This window comes from Lichenostomus cassidix, chromosome 20, assembly GCF_008360975.1.
Source record: "Lichenostomus cassidix isolate B80296 chromosome 20, HeHo_3.0, whole genome shotgun sequence".
Classification (NCBI taxonomy): domain Eukaryota; kingdom Metazoa; phylum Chordata; class Aves; order Passeriformes; family Meliphagidae; genus Lichenostomus; species Lichenostomus cassidix.
The window spans coordinates 8010279-8036925 of record NC_139500.1 but is presented as its reverse complement, the minus strand read 5'-3'; the positions used below and the strand labels follow the sequence as shown (position 1 = coordinate 8036925).

Sequence of the window (26647 nt, the reverse complement as noted above, 5' to 3'; positions counted from 1 at the left end):
CGGGCTAGTTTTTGTTTGATTTTCTTTCTTTTCTAGCCCCAGAGTCATATTTTATTTGTGTATCTGTGCTTTCTGTTTAATTGCTTTTAATAAGGAATGTGCACCTCTGTTCATATTTAATTTTGATTTAATTATTAGTATGTAATTAATGGCTTCGTAAGAATTCTGGTTGTAGTCTTTTAGGACAAGGAAACTATTTTTCTATTTAACAAATGGGACAGATCAGCTTTTTGTCCACCCTCAGTTTTGCAGGCACCGTGGTCCTTGCTGGGGGCTGAGCTGCAAGCAGGGCAGGATGGTCACTCTGCTCTTGGGGCCCACTGTGTGCCAGGGCTGTGTGACTTCCCTCTCCAGCCATGCCCAGGGCTGGTGGCATCCCTGAGGCTGCGTGGGAGCACGGTGCTCCCCAATCCTGCCTGCTGTAATAGGGAGGAGAGAACATCCTGGGATGTGGTCCAGGCCCGTGGCATCTCCCCTTGGGTTTCTGTAGTCTACGATCCGGCCCTCCCCCATTAGTTGTTTAGCCAAGCAGCACAGATTTAGCTCTTTTAATCTTCCCCTGTAAATCAATCTCTGCAGCCCCTTGAGCCCAGGCTCCATTTTTCTTCCTGGCGTTCCGGTTTACAGGGATGCTGGTGTCGGCTCCGAGCAGTCAGCGATGAGCAAATATGTGAGGAGGATGTGCTGAGAGCTCAATGTGGCGCTGGATGCTTTATCTCTCGCCTAATTATTAATCATGAGCCTGGTGTTCGGCAGAAAAATGCAGGTTTCTGTTACCTGCACTGTACAGACCTAGTGCTCCTTCATTCTGAAAAGCTCACAGCGTAGCAGTGAGAACTGGGGAGAGGATGATAAAGTGAAGATGGGGCAGCAAGCTCTCCACCAGCCAACGAGGAGGGTTGGGACTGGATGGCCAGACCAGGAGGACCATCCCCACACGCAAGGGCAGGATGCTTGGGATGGCCAGGGCAGGATGACCAACCCATAGGCACATCCCAAAAGGTGCTGCCCTAGCAGATTTTCAGCCGAAGCCATCATGGTGGTCCCAGGCAGTGCTGTGCACACAGCCCTGTTTGTAAGCTGAGTGAAGGTATCCTTCCAGGCAAGCCTTGGGAGATGTGTCACCATGGGCAGTAATTTGTGACCGTTGTGCAAAATGCATTGAATTGTCTAATGTGTGGGTCCCTCACTCATGAAATAAATATATAAACTGTATCTAACAAGACAAATATAATGAAGGCATCGTAAAAAAAGAGGCAGCTCTGGTATAAATTCTTGCTGGTAGAGCTGTATGTCTGAAAGGTGGATTATAGAACCGCAGTTTGGAAGATTGAATGGCCCATAAACATTTTCATATTTCATTAGCCGATTAATGGACGGCTTTTTTCTTTTTTTGGAGGGGGGACATGACTTTGCTGATTCTAAGCAGAAATTGTAGGAAACAAATGAAAGCAGCTGATGAAACCTTTCCGGGGGCCTGTCCTGTTATGGATTGTCCCAATTAATGCCCATGCTGCTCTCTGTCAAGATGCATTCTGCCTGTCCAGTTACTGTTAATAGATTTCTCATAAGTGGCTGGATTGTAAAAACCTCATAACTCAGTTTAATGCCACCAATAAAATTATCTCTGGACGTCTGGCCTGGATTCCAGTCAGCTCTTGGTCCGTGGGGAACTGCTGTTTACCCTTTCTTTTCCTAATTCCAAACATTGTCTTAATTAAAAAATGAAGCAGCAGAGAATGCTTGCAAAGGCATCTTCTTCAGGGTCTGCTTTTAGTGCTGAACATGAGTTGATTTGTCACATTTTCTTGGCAGATTTTGCCCGGTGGGGCTCTGGGCATGATGATGGGGTATTGTGACTCCCTTTTACCCTGCCACATAAACCCAGAATAGGGATGCAGTGAGTGTGTGAGCTCTTCGGCAGGGAGACTTGTCAGCACCAGCTGCTCAGACCATGGAGGGTGGCCGTGCCTGAGGCAAAATGGGTGTATGAGGATGGACTCTAAGCAATTGGTTGGGTAGAGCAGGATGGATGCTGATGGTGAGGTACCTATGCAGCTTGGGAGAGGTGATCTCACGCTGCCAGAATCCTGGGTCCTTGCCCATAGGGAAGCCTCTTTCTTTGGAGTGCAGTTGAGTTGTCCTTCCCTTTTCCATTGTCTCCTAACCCCTTGTTGATGGGGTTTGTCCCTTGGTTTGTAGTGGGGATGGGCAGTGGCAGAATTTGTGATCTGCAGAGCCATAAAGGCAGGCCTGAAGTTCCCGTTTATTGGGCCTTCCTTTGTGCACCGTAGTTGTCTGGTGGTGCTCTCTGTCACTCTCCAGTCCAACAAGAGCAGAGGGAGCAGACGGGCATCGTGCAGAGACCATGGGCAGCTTGTGCAGGTGGCTGGGGTTGGGTACAAGCACAGCCCCATCCTGCTCCCACCCTCTCCCTCTTTCCCCGGCAGATCCACTCGGACTCAGATGAGGGAGACGGCTCCATAAAGTACACTATCTCCGGGGAGGGCGCAGGGACCATATTCCTCATCGATGAGATCACAGGTGACATCCACGCCACCGAGCGCCTGGACCGGGAGCAGAAAACCTTCTACACGCTGCGGGCACAGGCCCGTGACCGGCAGACAGACCAGCTGCTGGAGCCCGAGTCGGAGTTCATCATCAAAGTGCAGGACATCAACGACAGCGAGCCGCGCTTCCTGGAGGGGCCCTACATTGGCAGCGTGGCAGAGCTGTCCCCCATCGGTAGGTCTGCTGAGGGGGAGCATGTGGGTTGGGAAACCTGCACCTTTCTCCTGTCAAACCTTGAGTCTGCTGTACCCCACAAAACCACTTGCAAATCCCAGGGATTCCAGAGCCAGGGAGGCAAAAGGGAAAAATAAATAAGGTGGCTTAAGAAAAACAAGTGGATAAATCCTCTGAGCTGATTGCCAGCCTTTGGCTGAGCGCTCAGTCTCAGCCCTAAGCTGTGCTCTGGGGACGGGTCGTGGTGATGCCAGCTGCCTGCTGTGCATTGACTCTGGCTTTGCACAGCCCCCTCCCTCCTAAATGCTGGGGGGTTGGACTAAGCCCTCGCAAGCCAAGGGGCTCATGTCTGCCTGTGGTTCAGATTGGTCTGCGTGTTGCTTTTCCCCCAGCTCAGGCCATCCTCTGTGTGCTGGTTTGCTGCTCTTCTGAGCCCTGGGGCTGTCCAGCCATCACCCCTTTGTGTGTCCCCACACAGCACTGCCAGGCCCTTCTCAGCTGGATCCGTCCTTCTCTGAGGGGCTGGGCCTTGTTTGCTGAGATTGGGGAATTCATGTCCTGGTGACATAAGTGTGGCTTCCCTGTGTTAGCCTGAGCTGCCCATCCCCTTGGCACCAGGCCCCTTTTAAGTGTGTTGGTCACCAGCCTTAGTGAATCTCTGAGGGCCAGGCTGGGTTGATAAGGCTGCATGAGTCCATCCTCCTGGGATGGTGGAGCAGGACAGTAGGCTTTATGCTCACCCAAGCATGGGAAGTGTGCATGGAGGTGATGTATGAGCTGCAACACTTCTGCCCTCATTCCTGGTCCTGGGTTCCCATGCTTCTGAGCACAGCTGGAGTCCAGGAGAGTGGCTGGTGCTGCACTGCCCAGAGCCACACCATTGCCTGTCCATGCTGGGTTCTCTGCTACCCCTATAGCAGGTTGTGTGTGTCGGCATGTGCTGCAAGCAGGAGCTGTAAATCACTGTTCCCAAAGGCTGCATCCAGGTAGAAGACAGCTTGTGAAAGGCTGACATCGAATATCAGGCAGGACTGTCAGCGAGGGATGAGTTGGCACAGGGGACACCAACAGTGCTGGGACTGCAGATAGCCCCCAGGATGAGAGGAGCAGCTGAGCTGCACCGGGGGCTTGACAGGCCAGGTCAGGTGAATCACCAAGTCCTGCTATGCTGCTGCAGGAAGGTCTGGCTGCAGAGACATCCTGGCAGCAGAGCACAGGGGATGGTGCTCAGGTCTGCAGTGCCTCAGGACAGAGCTCTGGCTCTCCATGGTTAATGTGCAGCATATTGCAAGGCTGGTGTGTGGTCTCCAGCAGGTACAAATGTACAGGAATTGCCTGCACCAGAGGAGCTGCTGCTGTCTGGATTTTGTTGCTGTCTGGAGAACAAGTTCTCCTGAGGCATCCCAAGCTCTCCTTCCGCTTCCAGTTACCTGCGCAAATCCTTCCCTCAGTCAGAGAGTGACCCCTTGAACTATAGCTGTGTGCTCCTGGAGAAATGAAAGACAGCATGTGGGCACCAAAGCAAGAGGCATCCTGTTCCCAAAGGGAAGAAAGAAATTAAATTAATCTAATTTGCTTGAACAACATTTTAAAAAGCAAGGAATTCTCAACTCTGAGTATTAGACAAGGATCCCAGTTCTTTGAAAATCACTAACAATTATGGAGCTGCCTGATCAGACTGATGTGAACAAGACATATCAAAGGAGACAGTTTCTATGCGAAATTGGAGATCAGAGGGAGAAAGAAACACGGTTTCACAACATGAAAGAAGGCGATTCCTGCAAATTAAAATACTCGGAAGTTAAAAGTAAAGAGAAGTGCTGTGAACGGCGTGGGCTGCATTTCCCAGCTGTGTGCTTAGAGAGGGGAGCTGGAGCCAAGAGCCTGTTCTGCTTTCCAGGCTACTTGCCTGCCACAGCCTCGGAGCCTTCTGCAGCCTGGCCATCCTGGGGAGTGTATGGGCTTCTCCAGAGCAGCCTTGTCCTGGAGATGTGTGAGGCTCTCCCTGGGACATCATCTTGCCATGGTGCTGCTGCCCAGGCCCCAGCAGTGTGAGTGCAGAGCTGGAGGGACCCACACGCTGCTGCTGCTGAAAGTCCCCAGCTCCCTCCCACTTCTCCCTAGGCTTACCAGTGCTTTGCCTAGGAACAGGCAGCACGAAGGGCAAGATGGACACATCCTGTGAAAGCATAAACAGGCAAGGCTGGCAATGACCTTTCTGCTCAATCTTCTGAGACTGAGCAACTGGGAGATGGGGCTGGTCACAGACCTGGTGAGTGAAGTTCAGTACCAGGTGCTATGGGAAGGGCTGAGAGTGCAGGACATGGGAAGCTGCTGGGCCAGGGGGAGAAGTTCAGGATATTCTTGTGGCAAATGCCCTGCCAGGCTCTTTTTGTGTGGGAGTTCTCCTTTTGTGGCATCAAGGCTGGGTGCAGCTGTGATCATGGCTTTGTCATGGTTGGTATTGGTAGTGACATTTGCTGTCTGTGAGCTGGACAGAGCACCTCCCCTAGACCTGAGGGGTATTTTCAGAAAGAGTGAATGGGGAGTGTTCCTTGCTGCCTGCCTGAGGCTGGATGGATGTAATCCCAGCTTGGTGTTGGCCAAGCAGGGGTAAGAAGCCTGGAGAACTTAGGCTGGCTATTAGTGTATCAAGATCAAAGCCTGGGGACCTGCTAGTGAATGTGCTGCTCTCAGCACCATTTGGATTCAGCTCTGCTCTGCTGGGTATGGGGCTAGGATGGAGCTGCTCCAAGGGCATGGCTGCTCTCCAACCTGAACCTATAGGGAGCTACTCATTCCCTGTCTCTGCTGCTCTCAAGCCTCTGCTCTGCATCCCAGCCTGAAAAGTTAAGGGTGACCCCTTCTCCTCCTCTCATGCTCCTGCTTTCCCAGACCTCACTGGGGTTTGTGCTTGGGTGGTTTTTGTTCTCACTCAAGGCAGCTCTCAGCTGCACTCTCCATTCCCTGCCAAAAGCAGAGTCCCAGCTCCCAGAGGTGGGTGCCTTCCTGGGGCGTGAAGAGGAATAAACCAAATACAGTCAGATCCGCTCGGTGACAGCAGGAGCAGATCAAAGGACATTATTTGCATAATGAAGGAGTACTAATTGGGAGGGAAAGTCATTTGATTTCCTAGTGTCTAAGAAGGAATAACAAATGAGAGAACTGCACAAACTCTCAGAGTAACTGGAAGTGTGTTGCAACACAACTGCCCCTTGCCCTGTGCTGGGGCCAGGGCAGTGTGTTTGGGTAAACATCATACGTGCTGCCTGCAACTGTGAGACTGAGGGTGGACTAAAGGCCTCTTTGTTCCAGGATCTTGCCTTGACAGTGGTTCAGAGTGCATTCTTAGGAAGGAGAAACAGCACACATGAGACATGTGATGCTCCTCTTAGTATTCTCCCAGCCAGCATCTGGTTTCAGCTTGGGGATTTCTTTGGCTGTGGGTGGTTTCTGGGGGTTTAGTCAACTTTAGTATCTGTCTTCTAGACTCATTGTAAACCTCTGCAAAGGGAAAAGAAAAGGGGTTGCTGTTGTTATATGATGGATCAAAAGTGGCAGATGCAGGATGGTCAGGAGGATAAGGCTGGAGTGTGGGATTTGTAAAGGGCAGACATGGTGCCTGGAGCTAACCCCAGCCAATGAGCCAGGCTGGAGAAGTCAGTGTTTTCTACACGGGGATATCCTGCGCTTGGAAGAAGCACATCCACAATGGAAGCTGACCCAACAGCTTTATCTAGCCTCCCTTGGCATGGCAGGACCAGCTGCAAAACTAGCAATTGGCTTTTCTGTAGAAACCTGACCTGGCTTGGGGCATCAGGAGCAGTAGTGCAGCTGCTGTAGGATGTTTGGGCTACTCTTGGAGTGCAGAGGGGGCAGTTGGACCTGTGGCTAGCAGGGTGGGCAGCCGGGGCTGTGGAGGGGTGAGAAGTCCCTGCTCAGCCCCCTGAGGGATCAGGGCTAGAGGCAATGCCCTGGAGTCCCCCAGGCTGTGGAGAGCAGGGGCTTCTGGGGCCACTTGGGAGCATTTTTGCTGACTGCCCAATGCCCACTGCTGTGCATGCCAAGGAGCATTCTGTCTGCAGGATGGGACCTGAGCTGCAAACCCTGTTTACAGCTCCACTGCTGTCCTGTCACCTCAGGGAGAGGCTGCTGGCCAAGAGCTTGCAGGCTGCTTTGTGCTGGCACCCAAGGCTCAGCCTCTGGGTACCCAGTGTGGGTCACTCCAAAACATCAGAGTTGAGCAGAATCCAGTACCAAAGAGAGAGACATGCATCTGCAGAAGAATGTAGGATGAGACCCAGCCAACTGCCTTGGAACTGCAGGAGCTTCACCTTGTTACAGGAGATGCTAAAATTAGCTGTATTTTGGGCTCCTTTCCTGAGCTCCCTGGAGTCTGCTTAACACCTGTCTGCTGCACTCAGGCGTGAGCCCAAATCCAGCACACAGTGCCTCCTGCAAGACAGCTGTGTTGGTTGTACAGGGTGGGTGTTGCAGCCCAGAGCTCACTTGTGGGGTCTTTGGGGAGCAGGCAGGGCCTGGAGTGAGGGGCATTCTATGAAAAGCATATCCTTTCATCAGAACATCACTCCTCCCTTGGTGCTTTTCACTCTCATTTCTCTGTGTAGCACCATGTCCAGATTAGAGGCGATTTGGCTGTACAGACAGAAACTTGGGGTCAAGCCCTGACTCCAGCACAAAGCTGGCTGAATGCAGAAGTGATTATTGTGAAGAGAAATTGTTTAATCTCCATGCTGGAAGCAGAGAAAAACACTTTGTTTACCATGCAGGCAGAACACTTGCAGACAATCTGATTTTTTTTTTTCTTTCCCCTTGCTAGAAAGTGTAATGTGATACATGTGTGTATCTAGAAATCGTTGGGATAGCAAGTGGCTGGTATCTGGGGTTTGTCCTGTCTGTTGATCCTTGGTGAGATGAGTCCTTCCTCTTCTGCCCTGTACTCTGAGTCGTGGGACAGGCTCCAAACACTGCCCTGCCTGAGGGAGCACCTCATCCAGTCTGCATTTGGGGAACCTGAGCCCCTTCATGGAATGCTTTGGTTTGCTCCCCAAGGCACCACATTTATCTGCTCAGTGCCAGGGGCTGGGGTGCCTTGTGCAGTGGGTTTCTCTGGCCAGACACCCCAAAAGAAGTTTCCCAGTAGCACATTTGAGCAATTGCACCACTGCCAGGTTATTGCCCTCGGGCTTGTCCTGCGGGGTGTGAGGGCTCTGCAGTGAATCTCCTCTGGGCCTGGCTTCCTACCAAGTCAGGATGTTCACAAGATTGCAAGAAACTCACTTCTGCTCCAGTAATTTTTAAGCTACTCTGGTTCATTTTTTCCCCTGATGTCCTGCCTGAATGTGTCTGGGGTGCATCAGCCACTGCAGGTGCTTGGGGCCAGATAAAAGCTGTAAATTCCATTGTTTATAAAATCCCACCTGCCTCCTACCCCATGGCACCCACGCCCCTGGGATGGGAGTGCGGCACACTGGCATCAGGCCAGGGCACATGGCTTTGCATGACACAGCACTCCTTGCAGGGTCCCTGATGTTCTGCAAGGCTCAATACCTGAGTGCTGTCCTGGAGCTGGCCAGATCCACACAGAAAGGGATCTCAGCATGGCCAGAGAGTGTCCCTGGGCTCTGCCTGAGCTGAAGGTGGTAATGGAGCCCCAGAGCTGGTCTGGAGAGCATCAGGAGGCTTCTGGTTCCACTATGGAAGGGTGACTGCTGCCGTGAAGAGAGGTAGTCAAATTTAGCAGGTGTTGGTTTTTCCTGCTGCTCATTTGCCTCTTTGCCTGCCCAGAGCCTGGCTGTACTTCTGTCCCTGGGGAAGTGACAGATCCCAGCCACTTACTTGTGGATTCAGTGCAGGGCATCTCTGCTCATGGATGTGTTTTGGAGTTTGCCTGTCAACATTTCTTTTAGCTAAACGTGTTTGGAGTGAGTGGCATAGCAAGTGGTCTGGAGCTATCAGCCTTCTGCATGCAGGGCTGCTGGACTGGCCCCAGAGGCTCTGGGTTCTGTGAGAAGGAAGTCAGGGATGCCAGGACAGGCCTGCACTGGTATTCCAAAAGTGCCCTGCAGAGCCCCATCCATCCCATCCAGAGCACTGGGCTGAGCTGCTGTGCCCTGCCAGCCCTGGGGACACTCACGGGTGGCTGTGGGGGCTGAGCTCTGCACTCATGGGAAAGGACCCTGCAGAGACACAGCTCCTGCATCCTGCATCTCCTGGGGCATCGCAGGCACCTTTTGATGTGGGCAGCCCCTCTCTGCCCTGCTGACCCTGGTTCTCAGCGGAGAAGGGATGCTGCTGGTGGAGCTGAGGGCTGGCTGCTGTCGCTGGCAGGTGTCCAGGATGGCTCAGGGTGTGGAATGGGGACAGCCCAGGCAGGGCCCATGGGGCCGGAGGATGGCTGGCAGCCAGAGTCAGCTGAGCTGGGGGAAGGATTGCTCTGGAAGTGAGGATCTTGCTCCCCCATCCTTCTGGGGGGAAGAAGGGTTTGTTTGATCTGCTGTGCCAAACCTTTGCAGAGGGAGAATAAGAGATTAATTCTGACCTGTTAATTTTTATGTAAAATTGTTGGTTTCCTCTCGGTCTGTGGAGTGAGCTGGTCGGGGGAGGAACCAAGGTCTTATCTCATTTTACATGTCTAATTATCTCTCTGGATACGGGCTCAGGCTTCTTGGTTATGGGAGGCGGGTGATAGAGTACATGATGGATGTTTAGATTTTATTTAGTGTATCTTTTATGGCTAAGGCATGTGCCAGAAAACTAAATAAAAGCTGTACATGCTGTACTTGCTGTGGGCAGTGCTGTGCTTGGAGAGCAGGGACTAATATTGGAGCCGGGTGGGAGCTAGGGAAAGCTGGTCTCTGCAGGAAGGAGGGGACCAGGTTAAGCTGAAATTGAACACCATTGCTCTTCACATGGAAAGAGAGTGGAAGAGAGAGGTGGAAAAGGAATTAGTGGGGGTTAGGGGAGGATGCTGCTTAGTTGAACTAATAGATTTCTGATGCCCTTTAGGTGACCTTGAGCAGTCTGCAGTGCACCTTCACAGACAACAAGTCAAGGCACAAAGTGGGGTCAATGTTCCCTACCTGATGTTGCTCTTTTGTTAATGAGATGTTGTCAGGGCAAGTGGGGAAGGGCAGAGCTTTCATCACCTCTGGCATTGCTGGCTGCAGCCCAAGGGCAGTATGCCCCATCCTCTGCCTCTCAGTGGAGGTGCCTTGCTGCAGTGCTCCTCGTGCTTCTTGGTTTCCTTGCCCTAGAGCAGAAAGCTCTGGTCCCAAACATGAGGCTCAGCCCTGGGACCTGGAGCTGCTACTCTGTTGCTCCAGCTCTTTGGAATGCCCAGCAGCTTTGGGCCAGGAGCCTTCTGTGCTGGCACAGGAAGCCTGAGAGCAGCAGCCTACCTCGCCTGTCTAAGGCATGGTAGAGTGGTGATACAAACTCTGCTCTGGGAAGGCACAGGTCCTGTGTCCTCTTCAGCATTTGGCACTGCTGCAGTTGTGCAGTGTTCAGCTAAATACTGGAACATAGAGAGTATAGCTGATAGGGATGGATTAGGAGGTGAGTTATGCAATTGAGTGAATGCATCTGGTGGGAAGCAGCATGTCATATAGTTTGGTGCAAACTTTGAGTGGGCAGCCTGCCTCTAATGATCTCTGGACTGGCATCTGTGGGATAGCTGTTTAAAGATAGCTGGAATAGGAGGCTGTGGTGTGGTCCTCAGGGCACCTGCTCTGTCTTGCATGTGTGCAGTCCTTATGCAGGGTGTGCTGTATACAGAGCGAGTGCAGTGAAATAACCTGTGGGTGAGTTTTGAATCTCCTAACCCTGGGCAGGAACAAGTGGAGCGTGGGATGTTTGTGCAAAGTCAGCAGGCTCTGCCTGTGGTGCAGGTGCAAGAGTGGGTGCTGCTGTGGACACCAGGCGTGGGCTCTCAGTTGATTGCTGCCTGGCTTTGCAGAGATAGCCCTCTGTGTTCCCAGGGGCAGGTACTGCTTTTTGTGGTTCTCAGGGTTTGGCACCTCCAGCATCCCTAGCAGGCTTCTCTGCTGCAGCTACAAGAGGGATGCTTGGAGACCCTGGTACCATTTCCCTTCTCTGGTCCTTTTTTTGCTTTCTGATCAGAAGCTTCCCAGGGGAACATGCCAGGCTGCCTGAGGGAATGTGCAGTGCTGGTGTGGGGGTGATCTGCCTTGGCTCATACCTGCTTGAAGGAGTTATGTGATGGCAGGGAGAGGAGGAGGAAATGCAGCAATAGTATTTCTTAAACAGTTGTTTGCCAGGCAGAGAGCCAGTGTTGCTGTGGTGTAAAATCTGGACGTGCCTGGCAGGAATGCACCATAACTTCACTGAAGACAGCAAGGCGTAAATAAGTTGACTCGAACTAGCTTGTTGCTGAAGACCGATGAGGGGGATTCTCCTGTTATCAGCAGAGCTGCAGCTCTGAGAAGGCTGCCAGCGAGAATGAAAAGCAACCATGGTAACTGTTCATTTCCCTCAGTGAACACCCTTTCCAGGAGATCAGAGTGAACTGGACTGGGGGGCGCATGTGCTTCCCAGCTGCTCACAGCAGCACTGCTGTCTACACTGCTTCACCTTATGCCTGAGTCCAGGCAAGGGCTGGTGCAGGAGCTCCCTGGCTTGCCTGCAGGCTCTGGGCTTCCAGTCTCCTGACAAGGCAGGAGGAAGGCACCAGGGACTGGTAAGCTTCTCATCCTCCTTTGAATGGGTTCAGCTCCATATGTGCCTGCTGTGACATAGGAGTAGAGGCTGCTTCTGACTGACTGTTGCAGTGCTTGACCTCTGGGCAGGGATGCACTGAGTCTGGTGCTCAAAATGAAACCAGGTAGCCTGTCCTGACTTCACTGAGGACACACCACCTTCCTTCCTTCCTTCATCTCTTCTGTTGTCTCTGTAGAGCTCAGCCCTTTTGCTCCTGCCCCCATCCTCATGTCCTGGGTCCTGCTTTTGTTAAATTGAACATGATGTCAAATTAAAGGCATCACAGGGACAGTTGGAGTGAAGTACCCAGTTTAATGAGGCAGCCTTGAAAATCAATAACTTAATTGCAGACATTTGATGGACTTTTATCCAATTTATAGTCCTCCTGCCCTGCTACGTGTAGAGCATGAGGACCTGGTGTTATGTCTGGCTCTGGGCAAGTGAAAGCCTTTCCTCTCCTGTGGCTGTTGTCCCTGTGCAGGTCTGCCTGCTGCAGTGTGGATGAGACCCTAGCTGGGTGGTCCCTCTGTGGTCTGGAGGTGACCATGTCCTTCTGTGCTGACAGGAAGGGCAGGTGTGACTATGACATCCCCAGCTCCATGCCACATGGTCCAGTAGAAGACTACTGGGGGAAAAGTTCCCAGCTGCTCAGACTAGTGATCTCCTGGAGAGCAGGTCATGGCCCAGGATCCTGTCCCTCCTGCCACTCTGTGGCACACAAGAGGCATTTGCAGCAGTGTCTGGAGTCCAGGTTCTCAGGCTTTTGGGGGGAAGTGATGCTACATTTGCACCCAGCTGTTCTTGTTTCCCTCAATTTGCAAGCAATTGGTGTAGGGCCTTGCTCTGAAGTCTGTGTTGCTCTTCTCAACTCCTCCCTGTCTTTCTGTTTTCCTCCTTATCCCTGCTGCAGGCACCTCTGTGATGCAGGTGATGGCCTCTGATGCTGATGACCCCACCTATGGCAGCAGTGCCCGGGTAGTCTACAGTGTGCTGGAGGGGGAGCAACACTTCACTGTGGACAGCAAAACAGGTGAGCAGCACCCAGCCAGGCTTGGGCAGGACCATGGCTGTGTGTTCTGGGCATGGCTGTGAGCCAGCAGCCTCCTTGCTGGGCACTGATGCTGGATACTCGTGGCAGGGGTGTTGGAAAGGAAGCTCAGCAGCCCTGCTCAGGCTGCTGCCCAGCTCCATGCTCTGCCTGCAGCAGGCAGGACTTGCAGCTGCCAGACCAGAGTGCCTGCTCTGCACCTGCACTGGCCAGAGCTCCTCTGTGCCTGGAGCAGGGATGCCCCCACAGGCACATAAAACTTCAGTGTAGAAGGTTTAAATACTACCAAAGGGGCCTTACCAAAGGCTGCATCGTTATCACCAGGGCTTTGATTAAAGGTAACACTTTAAATTAAGGATAGGTTTATAAATGTTCTATTAATATTTAATGAAAGAACAGTAGAAGCTGCTCCATTCCTTAATAACTTATAATAGAGCCTGTTGTAAAATGCCTCTGCAATAAATCCCTGGCAGATGATGCTCTGACATACTGGTTAGAGTAGACCATAACCAGGAGATGTTGGGGTATATATTCTCCTTGCCTCCCAGGAGTTTGACTCTCATTACCCTTAATGGGAGCCTCACAAGCTTGCTAAGGAGGGAAGACACTCAAATGCTAATAAGAGATATTTAAGGCACAAAGCATGCAGTAAAGTGCCCACAGTTTAATGAAAATTTGTCAAAGGACAAGCAGGCTGAGGAGCTGCAGCTTATGTTGGAGAACTGGACAGCTAAGTCCTCCCCATCCTATTGCTGAACCTCAGTGGCATGGACTGAGATCACCCCCTGGGCTGAAGTACCAAGTCTCTGTCAGGCCTGGTGCTTCAGATCTGTCAGGCTTGGTACACAGATCTGTGTTTGTGCTGATAGATATTTTCTAAGGCTGTTTTTATGTAAGTCAGAGTGAAATCTGTTTGGAGATTCTGATGTAAGAAGAGTGCAAAGAAGGTCTGTGTGCCCGAGCCTCTGCCTCTGCAAGAAACCCTGCATCTCCTGACAATGCTCTGGTACATGTGGGGAAGCTGGTTCCAGCCCTGCCTCTGCCCCCAGCCTGACTGCTGCTGGAGGAAGGATCAGATTTGGGAGTTGGAGAGCTCCTACACACACCTGACATCACCACTGTGGCACGTGGTGGGAAATGCCTTTGTCTGGACAGAGGCTGGTACAGTGGGGAGATGGCACAAGCAATAGTTTGGGGCTGTACCTATTCCTTCCTCAGGAGCTGTTGCACCTGGGCTCTCTTCTCTCCCAGATTTGCTTTGTTTTATATTGTGTGTGTGTAGAAACAATAGGCTAAACGCTGAAAATTCAGTTGCACATGAGATCCTGTTAATCTGAGACAGCTTTGTGTGAGTGGAAGTCTGGCTGCTAGAATGGAGAGGTACCACTGGGAGCAAACTGTACAAGCTGGGACGTGCAGAGGCTCAGCTTCCTGCCACATTAATGCTCTGTATTAAGGCATAAACTAAAATGTGCCCTGTGGGACTGTGGTGAGAATTAATGTCACTCTGGGAATCCAAGCTTCTTGATTCCTTGACTTTTTGTGTCTTAATTCTCAAGCTGGCTGTTTCATACACTGGGGGGTTGATTTACTGTTTTACTTGCTTGTGATTCATAAAGGCAAAACTGCTGACAGTCTGCAGAAGATTCTGGCCCCTCTTGAGCACGTCTGTTTCCAGGATATCAGGCTGCTAACACAGGTGTTGGGGCTGACTCTGGCGATGTCTGAGCTGCAAACAGCCTGTGGCAGCTGCCTCACCAGGGCTGCAGGAACTGCAGGGCTGCATCTCTGCCCATCAGCCACTCAGGCTGTGGCTGCAGCCTGTCCTATGGCCTCGTGCCCCTCTGTCAGTGCTGGCCCATAGGGATGCAACAGTGCTGCAGGGGCACATGGTATCATCATATCCACCCAAGCACACCCCAACCCGCTCCCACTCTTATTTTGTTAGGATAAGTCTTTATGCTGCACAGGGGAATCCAGGTCTGATTGCCCGGGGTGGCCCAGCTTCTGCCCTGAGCATAAGATTTAATTATCCATAGCAGCAGCGTAGCTCTCAGAGCCACCATTGTTATTAATGGCCATAAAAAGAACCATAAAAACCTGGCATGTTACATTTCTTATAATATATGATAATGAAGAACAATTTCATTTCCCTTTTTGGTTTTGACCTCCTTCTCTGCCATTTCTTGCAGGTCCATGCATGCATGTACTGCCTTGCACACCAGCTCAGCCCCTGACTCCTTCCAGCACAGGTTCTTTCTTCCCTCCTTGTCCTGTGCTCTTTTCACACCCTCCTTCACAGCACAGGTGTGGCATGTACAGGAGTGGTTTCCACACTTGAGTACAGAGCATGGACCATGTGTAGCTTACTTTGTCTCCTGTTTTTGGATGTTACCAGCTGTAGTGTTCAGCTGGGATTTTGTATTCAATGGACTTCCACAGGCAGACCCAAACCGTCTGGATGCTGTGCTATGCCAAGTCCTGCCACTCAGTAAGCCCTGAATGCCTGTAGTGTATTGGGTCTTTTTGGAGGGAGACAAGCAACTAAATGGCTCCACTGGAATAGTGGGAGCAGCAGTGTGGCATTTATGCTGTAGGAAGATTCCAGTATTGAATGGCAGTGAAGAGAAAGCACAGCTGATGCACATGAGCTTTTCTTTCTTTCATATACACCAGCCACTCTCATGCTTTGAGATTAGTCTCACAGACTGAAACTTGTGTACCCCAAATCAGGTTCAAGAACTTCACTTGTGTGTGCTGAAGGTCTAGGCTGGCTTTTTTGGTGTGAGTGGGGAGCTTTGTGTGCACAAGCTTTAGAGGCAAGATCTTCTTGCCAACTGTAAGAATATCCCTGTAGCTTGTTGCAAGAGCCTGCAGGCATTAAGCTTTGTAAGCTTTGTGCTGCTTTCCTCACTCAGACGGGATGCAGCCAATCTTTGCTCCTTGCAGCAGGTGAGCTGCAGTGCCCGTGCTGTGGCTGCCCTGATCTGCTGAGGAGGCTGTGCTCTCACAACGACCAGCACACAGCTCTGCCCTGCTGCTTCCAGGGGGAAACAGCTGCTTCTGCCGCTGTGGTGGGTGTTGGCTCTGGGTGAGAGCACTTATCTGACAGCAGAACCCCCCTCACTGCTGCTGAGCCATGAGCCCAGCTCTGCCCAGAGCAACACAGAGTGGGAGGTTTAGTGGCAGCTCCATTTCCAGCTCCAGGAATCCCATCCTCACCAAGATCTTTCAAGCTTACACTTTTCAGATGTGGAGATGGGCACCTGAGTGTGGACACTCTCAGTTCATTTATGTGAGAACAGAAATCTGGGCATTTAAATCTGCAGGCTGTGTTTTCATGCTGCTTTATATCACCCTGCATTCTCTCCACCACTGCCGATTATTCACCTTTATAGGGGCAAATCTCTGTTTTGGCAGGCAGCTGTGCCTGCCTGCTCATGTCTGTTCCCTTGTTGTTTGCAGTGCCCTTTCTTTTCCCTGGGCTGGAGACTCCCTGCTGCCTGTGATCCCTTGCACACAGCCTTGCTTGGGAGGGAACATGAACATGCTCAACACCCCACAGCCTGGTGCCTCTCTTTCCAGCAGTCTTGTTCATCCCTTTGCAGGGATACTGAGTGCTACAGAGCAGCCACAGCACATAACACTGTACACTTTGTGATGTTTGTGCTTTCCTTAAAAGCCATCTTGTCAGTTTGGGAAGCTGGCTTTTTACTGTGAGGAAGCAGTTGTTCTTCAAATCTGTCACTGCTGAACGCAGGAGAAAGGCAGAAGGACTCAGAGGGTATTTGAAATGCAGTCTGGCATTTATGATGACTTAAACCAGCTCCTGAGTTCTAGAGCCTGTGTCCTGATTTAAAGACTGAGCCCATAAGGGCTTAGAGGCTTTTATGCCAGGGAGAGCAAGAGTGGAGATGCTGGCCTCCTGGGATGAAGCTGATGGTTATTTGTGTGCAGTCCTTTGTTGTTTCATCCCTACCTGCCAGCCTTGCTGTATTAGGAGACAGACCACAGCCCTGGTCCTGGGGCAGTAAAGCTGGACAGGGAGAGGAGCTGTGTCTGGGAGCCTGCTGCACACTGAGCTGGGCTGATGAGCCGTTGATCTGTGTGATGTGGTGGTGGGAGGCAGAACATGTTTCTCTTCTGCTCTTGCCAGTTTGTTTTAAATGCTCCTTGGTGCCTGAAAACACAGATGGATCAGAATGTGTTCCTGTGTGCCCAGGGGGTTGTGCAGGTCTGTGCCCTATCTCTGTCCTTTATCCACCAGAGCTGTGCACAGGCACAAGGGACTCAGAAAATGGAGCACGAGAGTCTGCAGAGAAGCCACATTTATTTGAAGGGATTCCTCTTATTAGCAAGATTGAACATTAACAGCCCTTTTCTGAGACTTCAGGAACTTCAGCTGACTTGGGACCAAATTTTATGTTTGGTCATCTTGAGGAAATTAGAGTGTATCTACTAATGTGCCAAGGGAATTAATGTTAAATGATGAGTGACTTAACTGCTAAAAGAAGAGACAAAGGAAGGGTGAGTGTCCTGTCCCATGTGTCAGAGCTCACTGCTGGTGAGCCTCTGTCCAGGCTCTCTGACTGGCATGGGCAAGATTGATTCCAGCCTGGAACAAATCTTTGTTAATTGCTCCATGAACCTTGTGACCCTTATGCCTCATACCTTGCTCAGATTGCCTGTAGCTTCTGCCTTCCAAATTGTGCTGAGCTGAAGGACAGGATGAGGGGTTGGAGGGTGACTGAAGTGCTGGTTCTTGGGGCTAAAACCTCTTCTGCAAGGGCTGACCTCCTCCAGGATGTGAGCTTCCAGCAGGACTCATGTCTTGGCAGATATATTGGTATTTCTGTGTCCCTGCAGGCAGGTGAGAGCACAGGTGAGGAATCTGCAAGGTGTCTTGCCACTCTTGGCCTGAGGCAGATATGGGTTTGATCTCACTGACCAGACTGCTGGCAGAAATTAAGCTGTTTTATCCAGCTAAATGGGAGTGGGATAGAGAAGACAGACCCAGACTCTTCTCAAGCATGCACAGTAAAAAGACACAAATGGCAGGAAGACAAGGCTTTTTACCATGATGATGGTGTTTCCATCCTTGGGGATACTAAAAATCTGACTGTTGATGGCCCAGGGTAATCTCACCTGCCTTTGAAGACTGCCTGCTTTGAGCTGTAGATGGACTGGGAATCTCCTGAGGATAGATCCCTGTTTGTTACTCCATGACTTTCTGGCTTGTTGCTCCTCCTGCCCTCAGCTGGAAGGTGCCTTTTCCAGATGGTCTCTAAGGGTGTGGACATCTGACCTAGAAGTCAGATGAGCAAAGCAAAGCCCATAATGAGGGGATTCCTGGAAGGCAGTTACCTGCTGAGTGCTTTGCCCTGTTTTGTTTTTATCACCAGAAGAGAGTCTGCAGTTGGAGCAGATTCAGTGGTATTTATGTGATGCTGTAAGTGTCCCCTTGCCTGGTAATTATACTGATTAATCTGGATCATGCTGGAAAGCCACATGTGCCTTGTACCAGAGGGTATGCCACCATGTGTCCACATTATTCAGCTATAACAGATACTGACAAGAGCGGGGAAGACAAGTCTGAGCTCGAGGTTGTTCTTGCTTTGTTAGCAGTGTCTGGGAAAGACAAAGTTTGTCAGTTTTTCCAGCTGGAAAGAAGGTGAATCTTGGGAGAAGATAGCAATGACTTTTCTGTGCTCTGTGTACAGCCCTGAGGAAGGTCTGTCACCATCCCTTGCAGCTGCTTTGCAGAGTCCCTGGAGGTCAGGTTCTGGAAGCAAAGACTATCTTGGCTCTGAAAGATGGGACCATGCAGATTTTTTGCTGGTGGGTGTTTTAGGCAGTGCCCATAGTGCCACATGGATGTGGAGACCCTGATTTGCCATGACCATTAGCAAATGGTGAGTGATACCTCGGCCCACAAGGCAAAGGGGAGGTAACCTGGTGTGGCCCATGCAATTTGGAAATAGCATCCCAGTGACAATCCTCCTGGAGGTCTGGAGCACAGACCAGTTTTTCTGCAGCAGATCCCCACTTTTCCAGGATGTACTGGGACACACAACACCGTGAGAGGGAGTTTTTGATCAGATTCCACCCCTGCCACAGGCAGAGATTTTGTCTGCCTTGTGCTGCTGGAAGAACAGGAGCTGGCTGGGGACATTTACCCTACTCTGCATGTGCCAAATGGCCTGGACTTACTCCCTGTTGGGACGAGTGACCTTGGAGGTGTTCTGGGAAGTGCCTGAGCACTTTTCTCCCATCTTGCATGGCGTATTATGAGCTATATCATTACGAGCAGCACAGTTAAGTCATTACAGCCTTGGTGAATGCATGAGCTTTTTCCCTCTCATCCCAATTCATCACTATTGTGCTGACATGAATCATTTTCATTATAAAATGCTTCAGACCCCGTTAATTAACAGAATTGCTTAAATTTCAATGAGATAGTGCTTGCCCAGAAATAACGGTTTTGTATTCACAGTGGAGTGGCAGGAGAGGCCTGTCAGCATGAGCAGCTGGGGCTGGTCCCTGAGCCCTGGGTGTTTGTGCAGGGCTGGTCCTGCTGCCCAGGTGGGAGGATGCCATCCATGTTGGGATGGGTGCCCAGGGGAGCGTTCTTGCCTCCCTTTCCTGAGTCCCCTCTTTGTAAGCTGGAGTGGGACTCCATGTCAAATGGCTTTCTCTGAGCAGAGCCAGGATGAATGAAGGGGTCAGAGCAGACCCTGGGCCCCATCACAGCTGATAAACACCTGTTCCCTTATCCGTGGGGCTGAAGGCGGGGGAGTCCAGGTAATTACAGAACTTGAAGTACAAAGGGACAAGGGAAACTGGGTGATAATTGTGCCTATCCATGAGATCTGGAGAATGGCAAGGATCTGAAGTGGTGGTTATGTCTTTATAATAAATCCTAACAATGCTAATCATTGGAATAATTGCTAGTTTCAGAAAGGAAGGAGTGATAAATGTCTCCTGAACAGTGTTGCCAGCTCCTGCTGCACCTGTAATGTCACGCAAAGGGCGAGGCAGAGGAATTTCATCCTCCCAGCTCGGTGGCATTTCTGACTGCCTTTGGGCCACAGCACCAGTGGCTCTGTGGTGTGAGCCCTCGTCTGGAGGTACACAAGGCCACACTGGAGAGTGAATGGGGAAGCTGACAAACCTGCAGGCTGTGGAGTGCAGATACCTGGAAGCCCTGAGGCCATATCTTGGCTCCTTGCTGCCTGCTGGAACTCCCTGCTGCTGTGCTCTTGGTGACTTGGATCTTTGATGCTCTACCGCTTCTCAATGTGCTGCACGTCAGCTATTTGCTCAGCAAGAAGAGAGCTCCCTGTTCCCTCTGAATCAGACCCCTGCACTGGAGACCCATTCCAGCAGCCTCCTCCAGTATTGTCCCTAGCACAGGGCAGGATTACTGCTGAAACAAAGCAGCAATGAATTCGCTGTTCACAGTAGGAGAAGGTAAAGCTGATAGTTAAACAGAAAACCCTGGAAGAGAGAGGATTTACAAAAACATAAAACAATGTCTAAATCTGTGGGAATGTTAAAAAACTGATCTGGAGGGGGCTTTAAGCTGCTTCCTGTCTGTTATAGGAATATAACAGATAGGTGGTACTGGTACTGCTGGCATAATGGAACTGGAACGTGCTGCTAATAAACTTGTAGGCACTCACTCCTTCGTGACCCTCGTGCCACGTCAGGGCAAAGTCCTTTCTTTCTTTCTTTCAGCCTCAAAATGTTTTTTCTCTACTTTGTTTCTATTAAAATGAAACAGGTGTGGGTGACTGGTAATTTCTGCCATTCACAGAGGTTTCAGGCTTTTACTGATCTTTGTTTCTTGTTTTACATTCTTTTATATTTTAGTCCTGGTCATTTCCCCAATCCCAGATGAATAGTGGAGACCTATAAAAACTGTATTTAAGAGACTTACTTTTGTAAGAAGTACTACCATACCATTCATTTTGTTAAGCTCCAGTGCATTCTCTGACACAGAGCATGTGTATTGTCGTCTCTGGTCTCCTTAACTTAGAAGGGCACTTGAAAATGAGGGGGTTTGTGCAGACAGACTTTTAGAAATGTACTGCCCCCCTCCCATTCTCCAAATAACACAGGTGCCCCAGGGACCTGGGCCATGGCACCTGTGAGATGGAGCCTGGGCTAGGGACACCCCTGTTCTGTAAGGAGTGCTGAGACAAGCCTGGCTCCTGCCCAGCAGATCAGGATAAGTGGGCTGTTGCAGATCTGTGCCAGAGGGGTTTTGTGACTCAGCCTGGGTTTTTTCAGAGCAGACCTTGAGGCTGGCCCCAGCACAGCCCCCGCATTTGGGTGGGGGTGAGGATGAGTCCTCTCGCTCCTGTGACTCCTGCCCCCATCAATCCTCTGACCCCCACAGATCTTTCACCCAGCTCCAGTCTCCCTGGAGAGAAGCACAAACCTCCTCTGTGCCAGGGTTTAACCCAGTGGGAGCTGCCAGTAGCCCATGGGAGAAGCAGCAGCTGGGAGCCTTTTATGCTTCATGAGGAGACTTGCTGGGAGCAGGTTGGGCCTGTGGCCATTCCTGGGCTTCAGGAGGATTTTTGGGATGTTTCTGCCTGGCTGACACCCCTCTGGCCTTGTTCTTCTCTCCAGAGCCCTTCTCTCCCCTTAGCTTTTGCTTACATGACCTCTTGCAAAAGGGTTCAGCAGATACTGTTTGTGGCCAGCAGTGCATTCCTGTGGCAGAGGTGGCTGGGAGCACCAGGGGTGTGGTTGGGGAGAGTGTCCCCAGCAGTCAAGGGAGGTGACAGTCCCTTCTACTGCACACTGGTGTGATGCAAGTGGTGTGTCTGACAGCCAAATATGATTCTGTGGGTATACCAGAGTGAGTCAGAGGAAGGGCCATGAAGGTTGGTGAAGTACTGGAGCATCTGCCCTATGCAAAGAGTTTGGGAGATCCAGGTGATCCTGTTTAGGTCTGGATCTTGTCCAAAGTAATCTCTAGTGGCCTCTTCCCACCTCACTCTGTGTGTGGCTCTGTGACCTGCCTGTGGTCACTCTGTCCTGCTGGTTTCCAGGTGTGATCCGGACAGCCGTGGCAGACCTGGACCGTGAGACACAGGACCGCTATGAGGTGGTGATCCGTGCAACAGACATGGCAGGACAGCTGGGTGGCCTGTCTGGATCCACCACAGTCACCATCGTAGTCACTGATGTCAACGACAATCCTCCACGCTTCCCTCAGAGTAAGTCCTGGTGGCAGTGGGGGTGGGCATTGGAGCATGTCCTGGTTCCCTGTGGGTGGTGGGATGGAACCTGCAGGCTGAGCCAGCCCAGCCACTCCAGCTGCTGGCAGGGTACAATACCAAATCACCATGGCATGCACAGCTCCTGTCCTGGCTCTGATGTGTTCCTGCCTGGCAGCACAGTGGGTACAAGTTCCCTGCTCCGGTGCAGGTCCTGAAAGCTTGCATAGTAGGATAGCAGAGCTGTGCCTTTCCTGAGCCCTCTCCAAACAGCAGGAAGCCAGCAAGGTACACCATGCTGCTGACCCTTGGGAGCTGGAGCAGGGACTTGGCTGCTGGCCTGGCCCCTCCTGGCTGCTGTGTGGGAGCTTGGCACACCTTTGCCCCTGTGCAAGGACAGTGACACTGCTCACGGACAGCAGCCTTGTCGCAGCACAGCTCTGTTTTCTGACTTGCTGCTAATGGCCTGTGGCTTGTGCTAGTGTTTGACCTGGGACCCTCCCCAGTCAGGGTGCTGGGCGATCCTGCTGTGAGGAGCAGGCTCTGCTGTACACTCCAACTGTGGAGCCTGGCAGATCTCAGCTGGCAGGCCAGGGAAGGGGCTGCAGGTGGAGAAGGCTTGGCTCAAAGGCTGCGCCTCTTAGAGATCAGAAATTGCAAAGGAATCTTTGCAAGGCATCAGAGAGCACTGATTGTAGGGCAGTGTCCATGCACAGAAATCAGCCCATTCTTCACCCAGCACCTGCAATGTCAGTGCTCCCCAGTTATCTTCCCTCAGCCCTTCCTTTTGGCTGGTGTATTTGTTTCTCCTGTTGGTGCGTTCTGGGCTGGAGACATGGTGGAGTTTGAGCAACCCTCTCAGCCCAGGGAGGTTTTTGAAGGCTGGGGGCAGTTCAAAAGCAGAAGCAGTGATTCTGGTACCTGTTTCTCCTCCAGAGATGTATCAATTCAGCATTGTTGAAACGGCCCCTGTGGGCACTGCCATTGGGAGGGTGAAGGCAGAGGACTCTGACGTCGGGGAGAACACAGACATGACATATCAAGTGAAGGATGAGGAAGGGGTGGAGATGTTCAAAGTCACCACGGACAGCAATACCCAAGAGGCTGTCATCACGGTACAGAAGGTGAGAAGGTGTTGGTTGGGTAGGGACAGCACAGGTCCCTAGGAGGATGCTTTCCTTTGGGGATGATGTTGCACTTGAATTAAAGAAAATGCTCTGAGTGCTGCTCTAGCAGTAGCAGTTGCATTTTTGTGCCTGCTGATGCAGGGAGGGACCTGTCTCTGCTCTGCCTGGATGAGAAAATTTGGGCTGTGTCTTGGAGGAAAGGCTGAAAAGGAGCAGCACAGAGTACCTGCTGGAGTCCCCCAGGGCAGCTTGGGGGTAGCAGTGAAACAGTGAGCTGTGCAGAGGAGACACCATGCATAGGACTACAGAGAGGAGCGCTTACAGCTGTTATTGATAGCACCTGTTAGGGGAGAAAAATGCCCACCTAATTCCTGTACCTGACCAGCAGCACTTTAACTGTATCTGCTTTTGGTGGCAAAAACAATCAAGCAAATACTTGGTGCAGGCAGGAAAGAATGATTGTTCTTCAAGGCCACTGTATGCAGCTTGCCTCCCCTGTAGAAATAAGAGCAGGGTGATTAATGATCAAAACTCGTTCATGTGCAGCACACGCTGTGCTCTCTTCCCAGTGAATCCTGGCTCCTCACAGTCTGGGCACCCTGTTGGAGGCCCTGAGGGGAGTGGGCTGGAGGCTTCTGCTTCCTCCTGCCCCCTTGGTGTGGATGCTCCTGGCAGGAGGGCAAAGTAGAAACCCCCAGGCTGCTATAGAGGCACTGCCTGGAAGCAGGTGGCTTTAGTGGCTCTACTGCTGCCCTGATATCTCTGGAGAAGGAAGGAGCATCAGAGGGGCTCCTTGGGCTGCCTGTGGCTTACCCTCTTCCCTTGTCCCAGCCTCTTGACTACGAGTCAAAAAAAGTGCACACTGTCGTGGTGGAGGCCCTCAACAAGTTCGTGGACCCACGGTTCGTGGACCTGGGCACCTTTCGGGACCAGACCATTGTGCGGGTCTCAGTGCTGGACGTCGATGAGCCCCCCGAGTTCCGGCCCCCCTCCAACCTGATGGAGGTCCAGGAGGATGCACATGTTGGATCTATCGTGGGGGTGGTCACTGCCCTGGACCCAGACACAGCGAACCACCCTGTCCGGTAAAGCAGCCATCCGAACCTCCCTCATCCCCCTTCCAGCAGAGGCTGTAGGGTAACCTGCAAGGGACACATGTGGCCTGGGGGGGCTTGTGGCCACGGCTGGGACAGAGAAGGTGGGAGAGTGCAGATAAAAGCAGCAAGTGCTGCATGTGTGGCCACGTGTGTGAGTGTCTCGTGGGACAGGCAGCTGGCAGGTGAATGGCAGCCTGTGCACAAGCAAGCGGAGCCGTCTCACAGGCGACGGATACATCACTGACAGGTGATGGGTTTGTGAGTGCAAGGGAGTGTCAGGGAAAGTGGCTGGGTGATGCTTGCATGTCCTTGCTGCTGACAGCAAGGTATCTGCAGCGGTACCTGACACAGGCCAGACGCCAGAAGTGGCCGGAGGACAGTGGTGAAGGCTGATAAATGGGGTGAGGCTTGGGAGGTGCAGAGCCACAGCCTGGCTGTGTGAGCGTGCATGTGTGCATAGGATCAAAGATCAGAGGAGTTTATATTTGGGCAGGGGACATAATCCAGGCAGCAGCTTATCTGCACAGGACATTTCCCATTTCCATTTAATTTGTGGCTAAAGAGATTGTTACCTTGTTAAATTGTTATTACCTAAGGCACAAAGCAGCCTTCTGGCTCTGCCAACTGGCCTGAGTCACGAGCAGTTGGGTTGGAAATCTGGTGTTCAGAAAACATCCTCAACGTGTGGAAAATTTCCTTGAAATGTGTGTTCTGGTGCCAGGTGCCGGCGGGGCTGCAGGCACCCGGGGAGCCACGCACTTCCAGGGATCAGCAGTGGCTTTGGACTGAGAACTCTGCAGGGAGTCAGCCCTGCAGCAATGGACTGGAAAGGACAGGGATAGGGATGTGGGGTGGGGAGAGACAGGCCAAAGAGGGCTCAGTTACAGCACTTGGTTACATTCAGTGATGTCCCCTCCATGCCGGTTTGGGGCACTGAGCTCAGTGCTGTGCAGCCATGGGGGACCTACTGTTTCATGGTGGGCTGAGGGGGATCTCTTAATCCTCATGGAAGCAAAGTCTGAGATGGTAAGAAAGCTCAGAAGGGAATTTGCACATGGAAAGCTGCCATCTACAGATGCCTGGCAGCTAGCAGAGAGTACTGTGTCACAAAGCTGGATACTCAAAGTTGACTTTGGGGGGGAGGGGGGGAATGTGAATGAAATCAGTCTTGGTGTGCCAGGACCTGTGTATGTGAATGCTGTACCACTTGCACTAGTGGGTGCTGAGCCTTGGATGTGTTTTCAATATACCTCTGTTGACCTTGTCCAGTGACTCTCCAGACTCTCTCCAGCTACCTGTCTGATTTCTTCCTTTTCTGCCTCTGAGCATGTGGCTGTCAGCTCACACCCTTCAAGAGGGTGGTGTGTCCACACATCTGTGTCTGTACACATGTGAGCATGTAGTTTTTCACTTGACTGTTTCTAGCAGTGCTGCAGAACATAGATTTTATTTTCTGATCTGTAATTGTCGAAAAGGGGCCTTGGGGACAGAACTATTCTTATTCTTGTTTTTTCTTGTTCTTTGTGTGGCTTCCCTGTGGAGTTTGCTGCATTGTTTGCAGACAGACCAAAAGAAAGCAGTGGAGGGAAGCTCTTAAAGCTGTGCAGAAGGCGGTGGAGATTTGGACCTGAGAGAAGCAGACTCAAGTGCTGGGCAAGATGGTGAAAGCCTAAACTTTGCTTTGGGAGTCTCTCCTACAGTGAGTTCAGTGCTGGCAAGGCAATGCCTCGTGCTCAGACACAAGGACCCAGCCAACAGGACTCCAATGCATCTGCTGCAGCTTGGGAATTGCCATGTGTTTTCTCTTGTCAGGCTTGATGCATTCAAATATGTGTCCTGCCTCCAGCTATCCCCAGGCAGATAGCTCATCCTGTGTCCCCCATGCTCCCCTGTGGCACTTGGTCCATCCCTTCACTCCCTCTGTGCTGGCAGTCCCTGCTGTCACAAGCAGTGGCAGTGCAGCAGGGTGAGCCTTCACGGCCATTTTAACGTGCACCAAGTGGAGCTGCAGGTTGATATTCGTCGTGCTGATGCAGCACCAATGCAGGAGAAAGGTACAGCTGGATCTCTCCTGCTTCCCTGTCCTCTGGCTAGCCAGGTAATTTAATAAAATACTTTGCTGCATAGGCAGCTGTTCACAGCTTCAAAGCAATGCACAGACATTAATGCCAGCACCCTGCAGCACCAGGATGTGACACTAACCCGGCAGCAGGAGACAGCAGTAAGTCACCTCTCGTTTCAAGTGTGCTGCTTGGAAGTACAGTCACAAGAAGCCAGCACTTGTACTTCACCTCTGATACATTGGAGAGCACCTGGTCCTGACGACACGACCAGCATTTGATCCTTGTTGCCTTGAAGTTGGTATGAACCCTTTGAAGTTGCTGCAGTTCAGTGGATCCCTTTAACTTCCTGCTCCTCGTCTGCCAGCGGTGGTAGCAGAGGAATGGCTGTGCTTCTGCTCTCCTGGACTTCGGTCTGTGTGTTGGCTCTGCCTGTAAATAGGGGAAAGCCACAACCTCCTGTCATGTCGAGATGCACTCTCCCCTTGAGGCAGGAAAGAACAAGGATTGCCAGAGACAGCAGAGCAGAAATCAGCTCTGTCAGGGTTTCCAGGTCCTGCTGACACCGGGCTGCCAGTAACAAGGTTTGGGAGGTATTTTT

At 51.6% G+C, this 26647-nt stretch overlaps 1 protein-coding gene across 6 annotated transcripts in view; it reads left to right on the top strand.

Annotated features, from left to right (window-relative positions):
• The window catches only part of CDH22 (cadherin 22), a 77349-nt gene that overhangs the window by 26995 nt on the left and 23707 nt on the right, over nucleotides 1-26647 (top strand). For all 6 annotated transcript variants that reach the window (XM_085079603.1, XM_085079600.1, XM_085079605.1 and 3 more), the window contains 5 exons: nucleotides 2451-2745; nucleotides 12395-12514; nucleotides 21595-21762; nucleotides 22699-22886; nucleotides 23721-23974. In XM_085079603.1, the coding sequence (XP_084935729.1) occupies nucleotides 2451-2745; nucleotides 12395-12514; nucleotides 21595-21762; nucleotides 22699-22886; nucleotides 23721-23974 (1025 nt within the window). The remainder of the gene's footprint in view (nucleotides 1-2450; nucleotides 2746-12394; nucleotides 12515-21594; nucleotides 21763-22698; nucleotides 22887-23720; nucleotides 23975-26647) is intronic.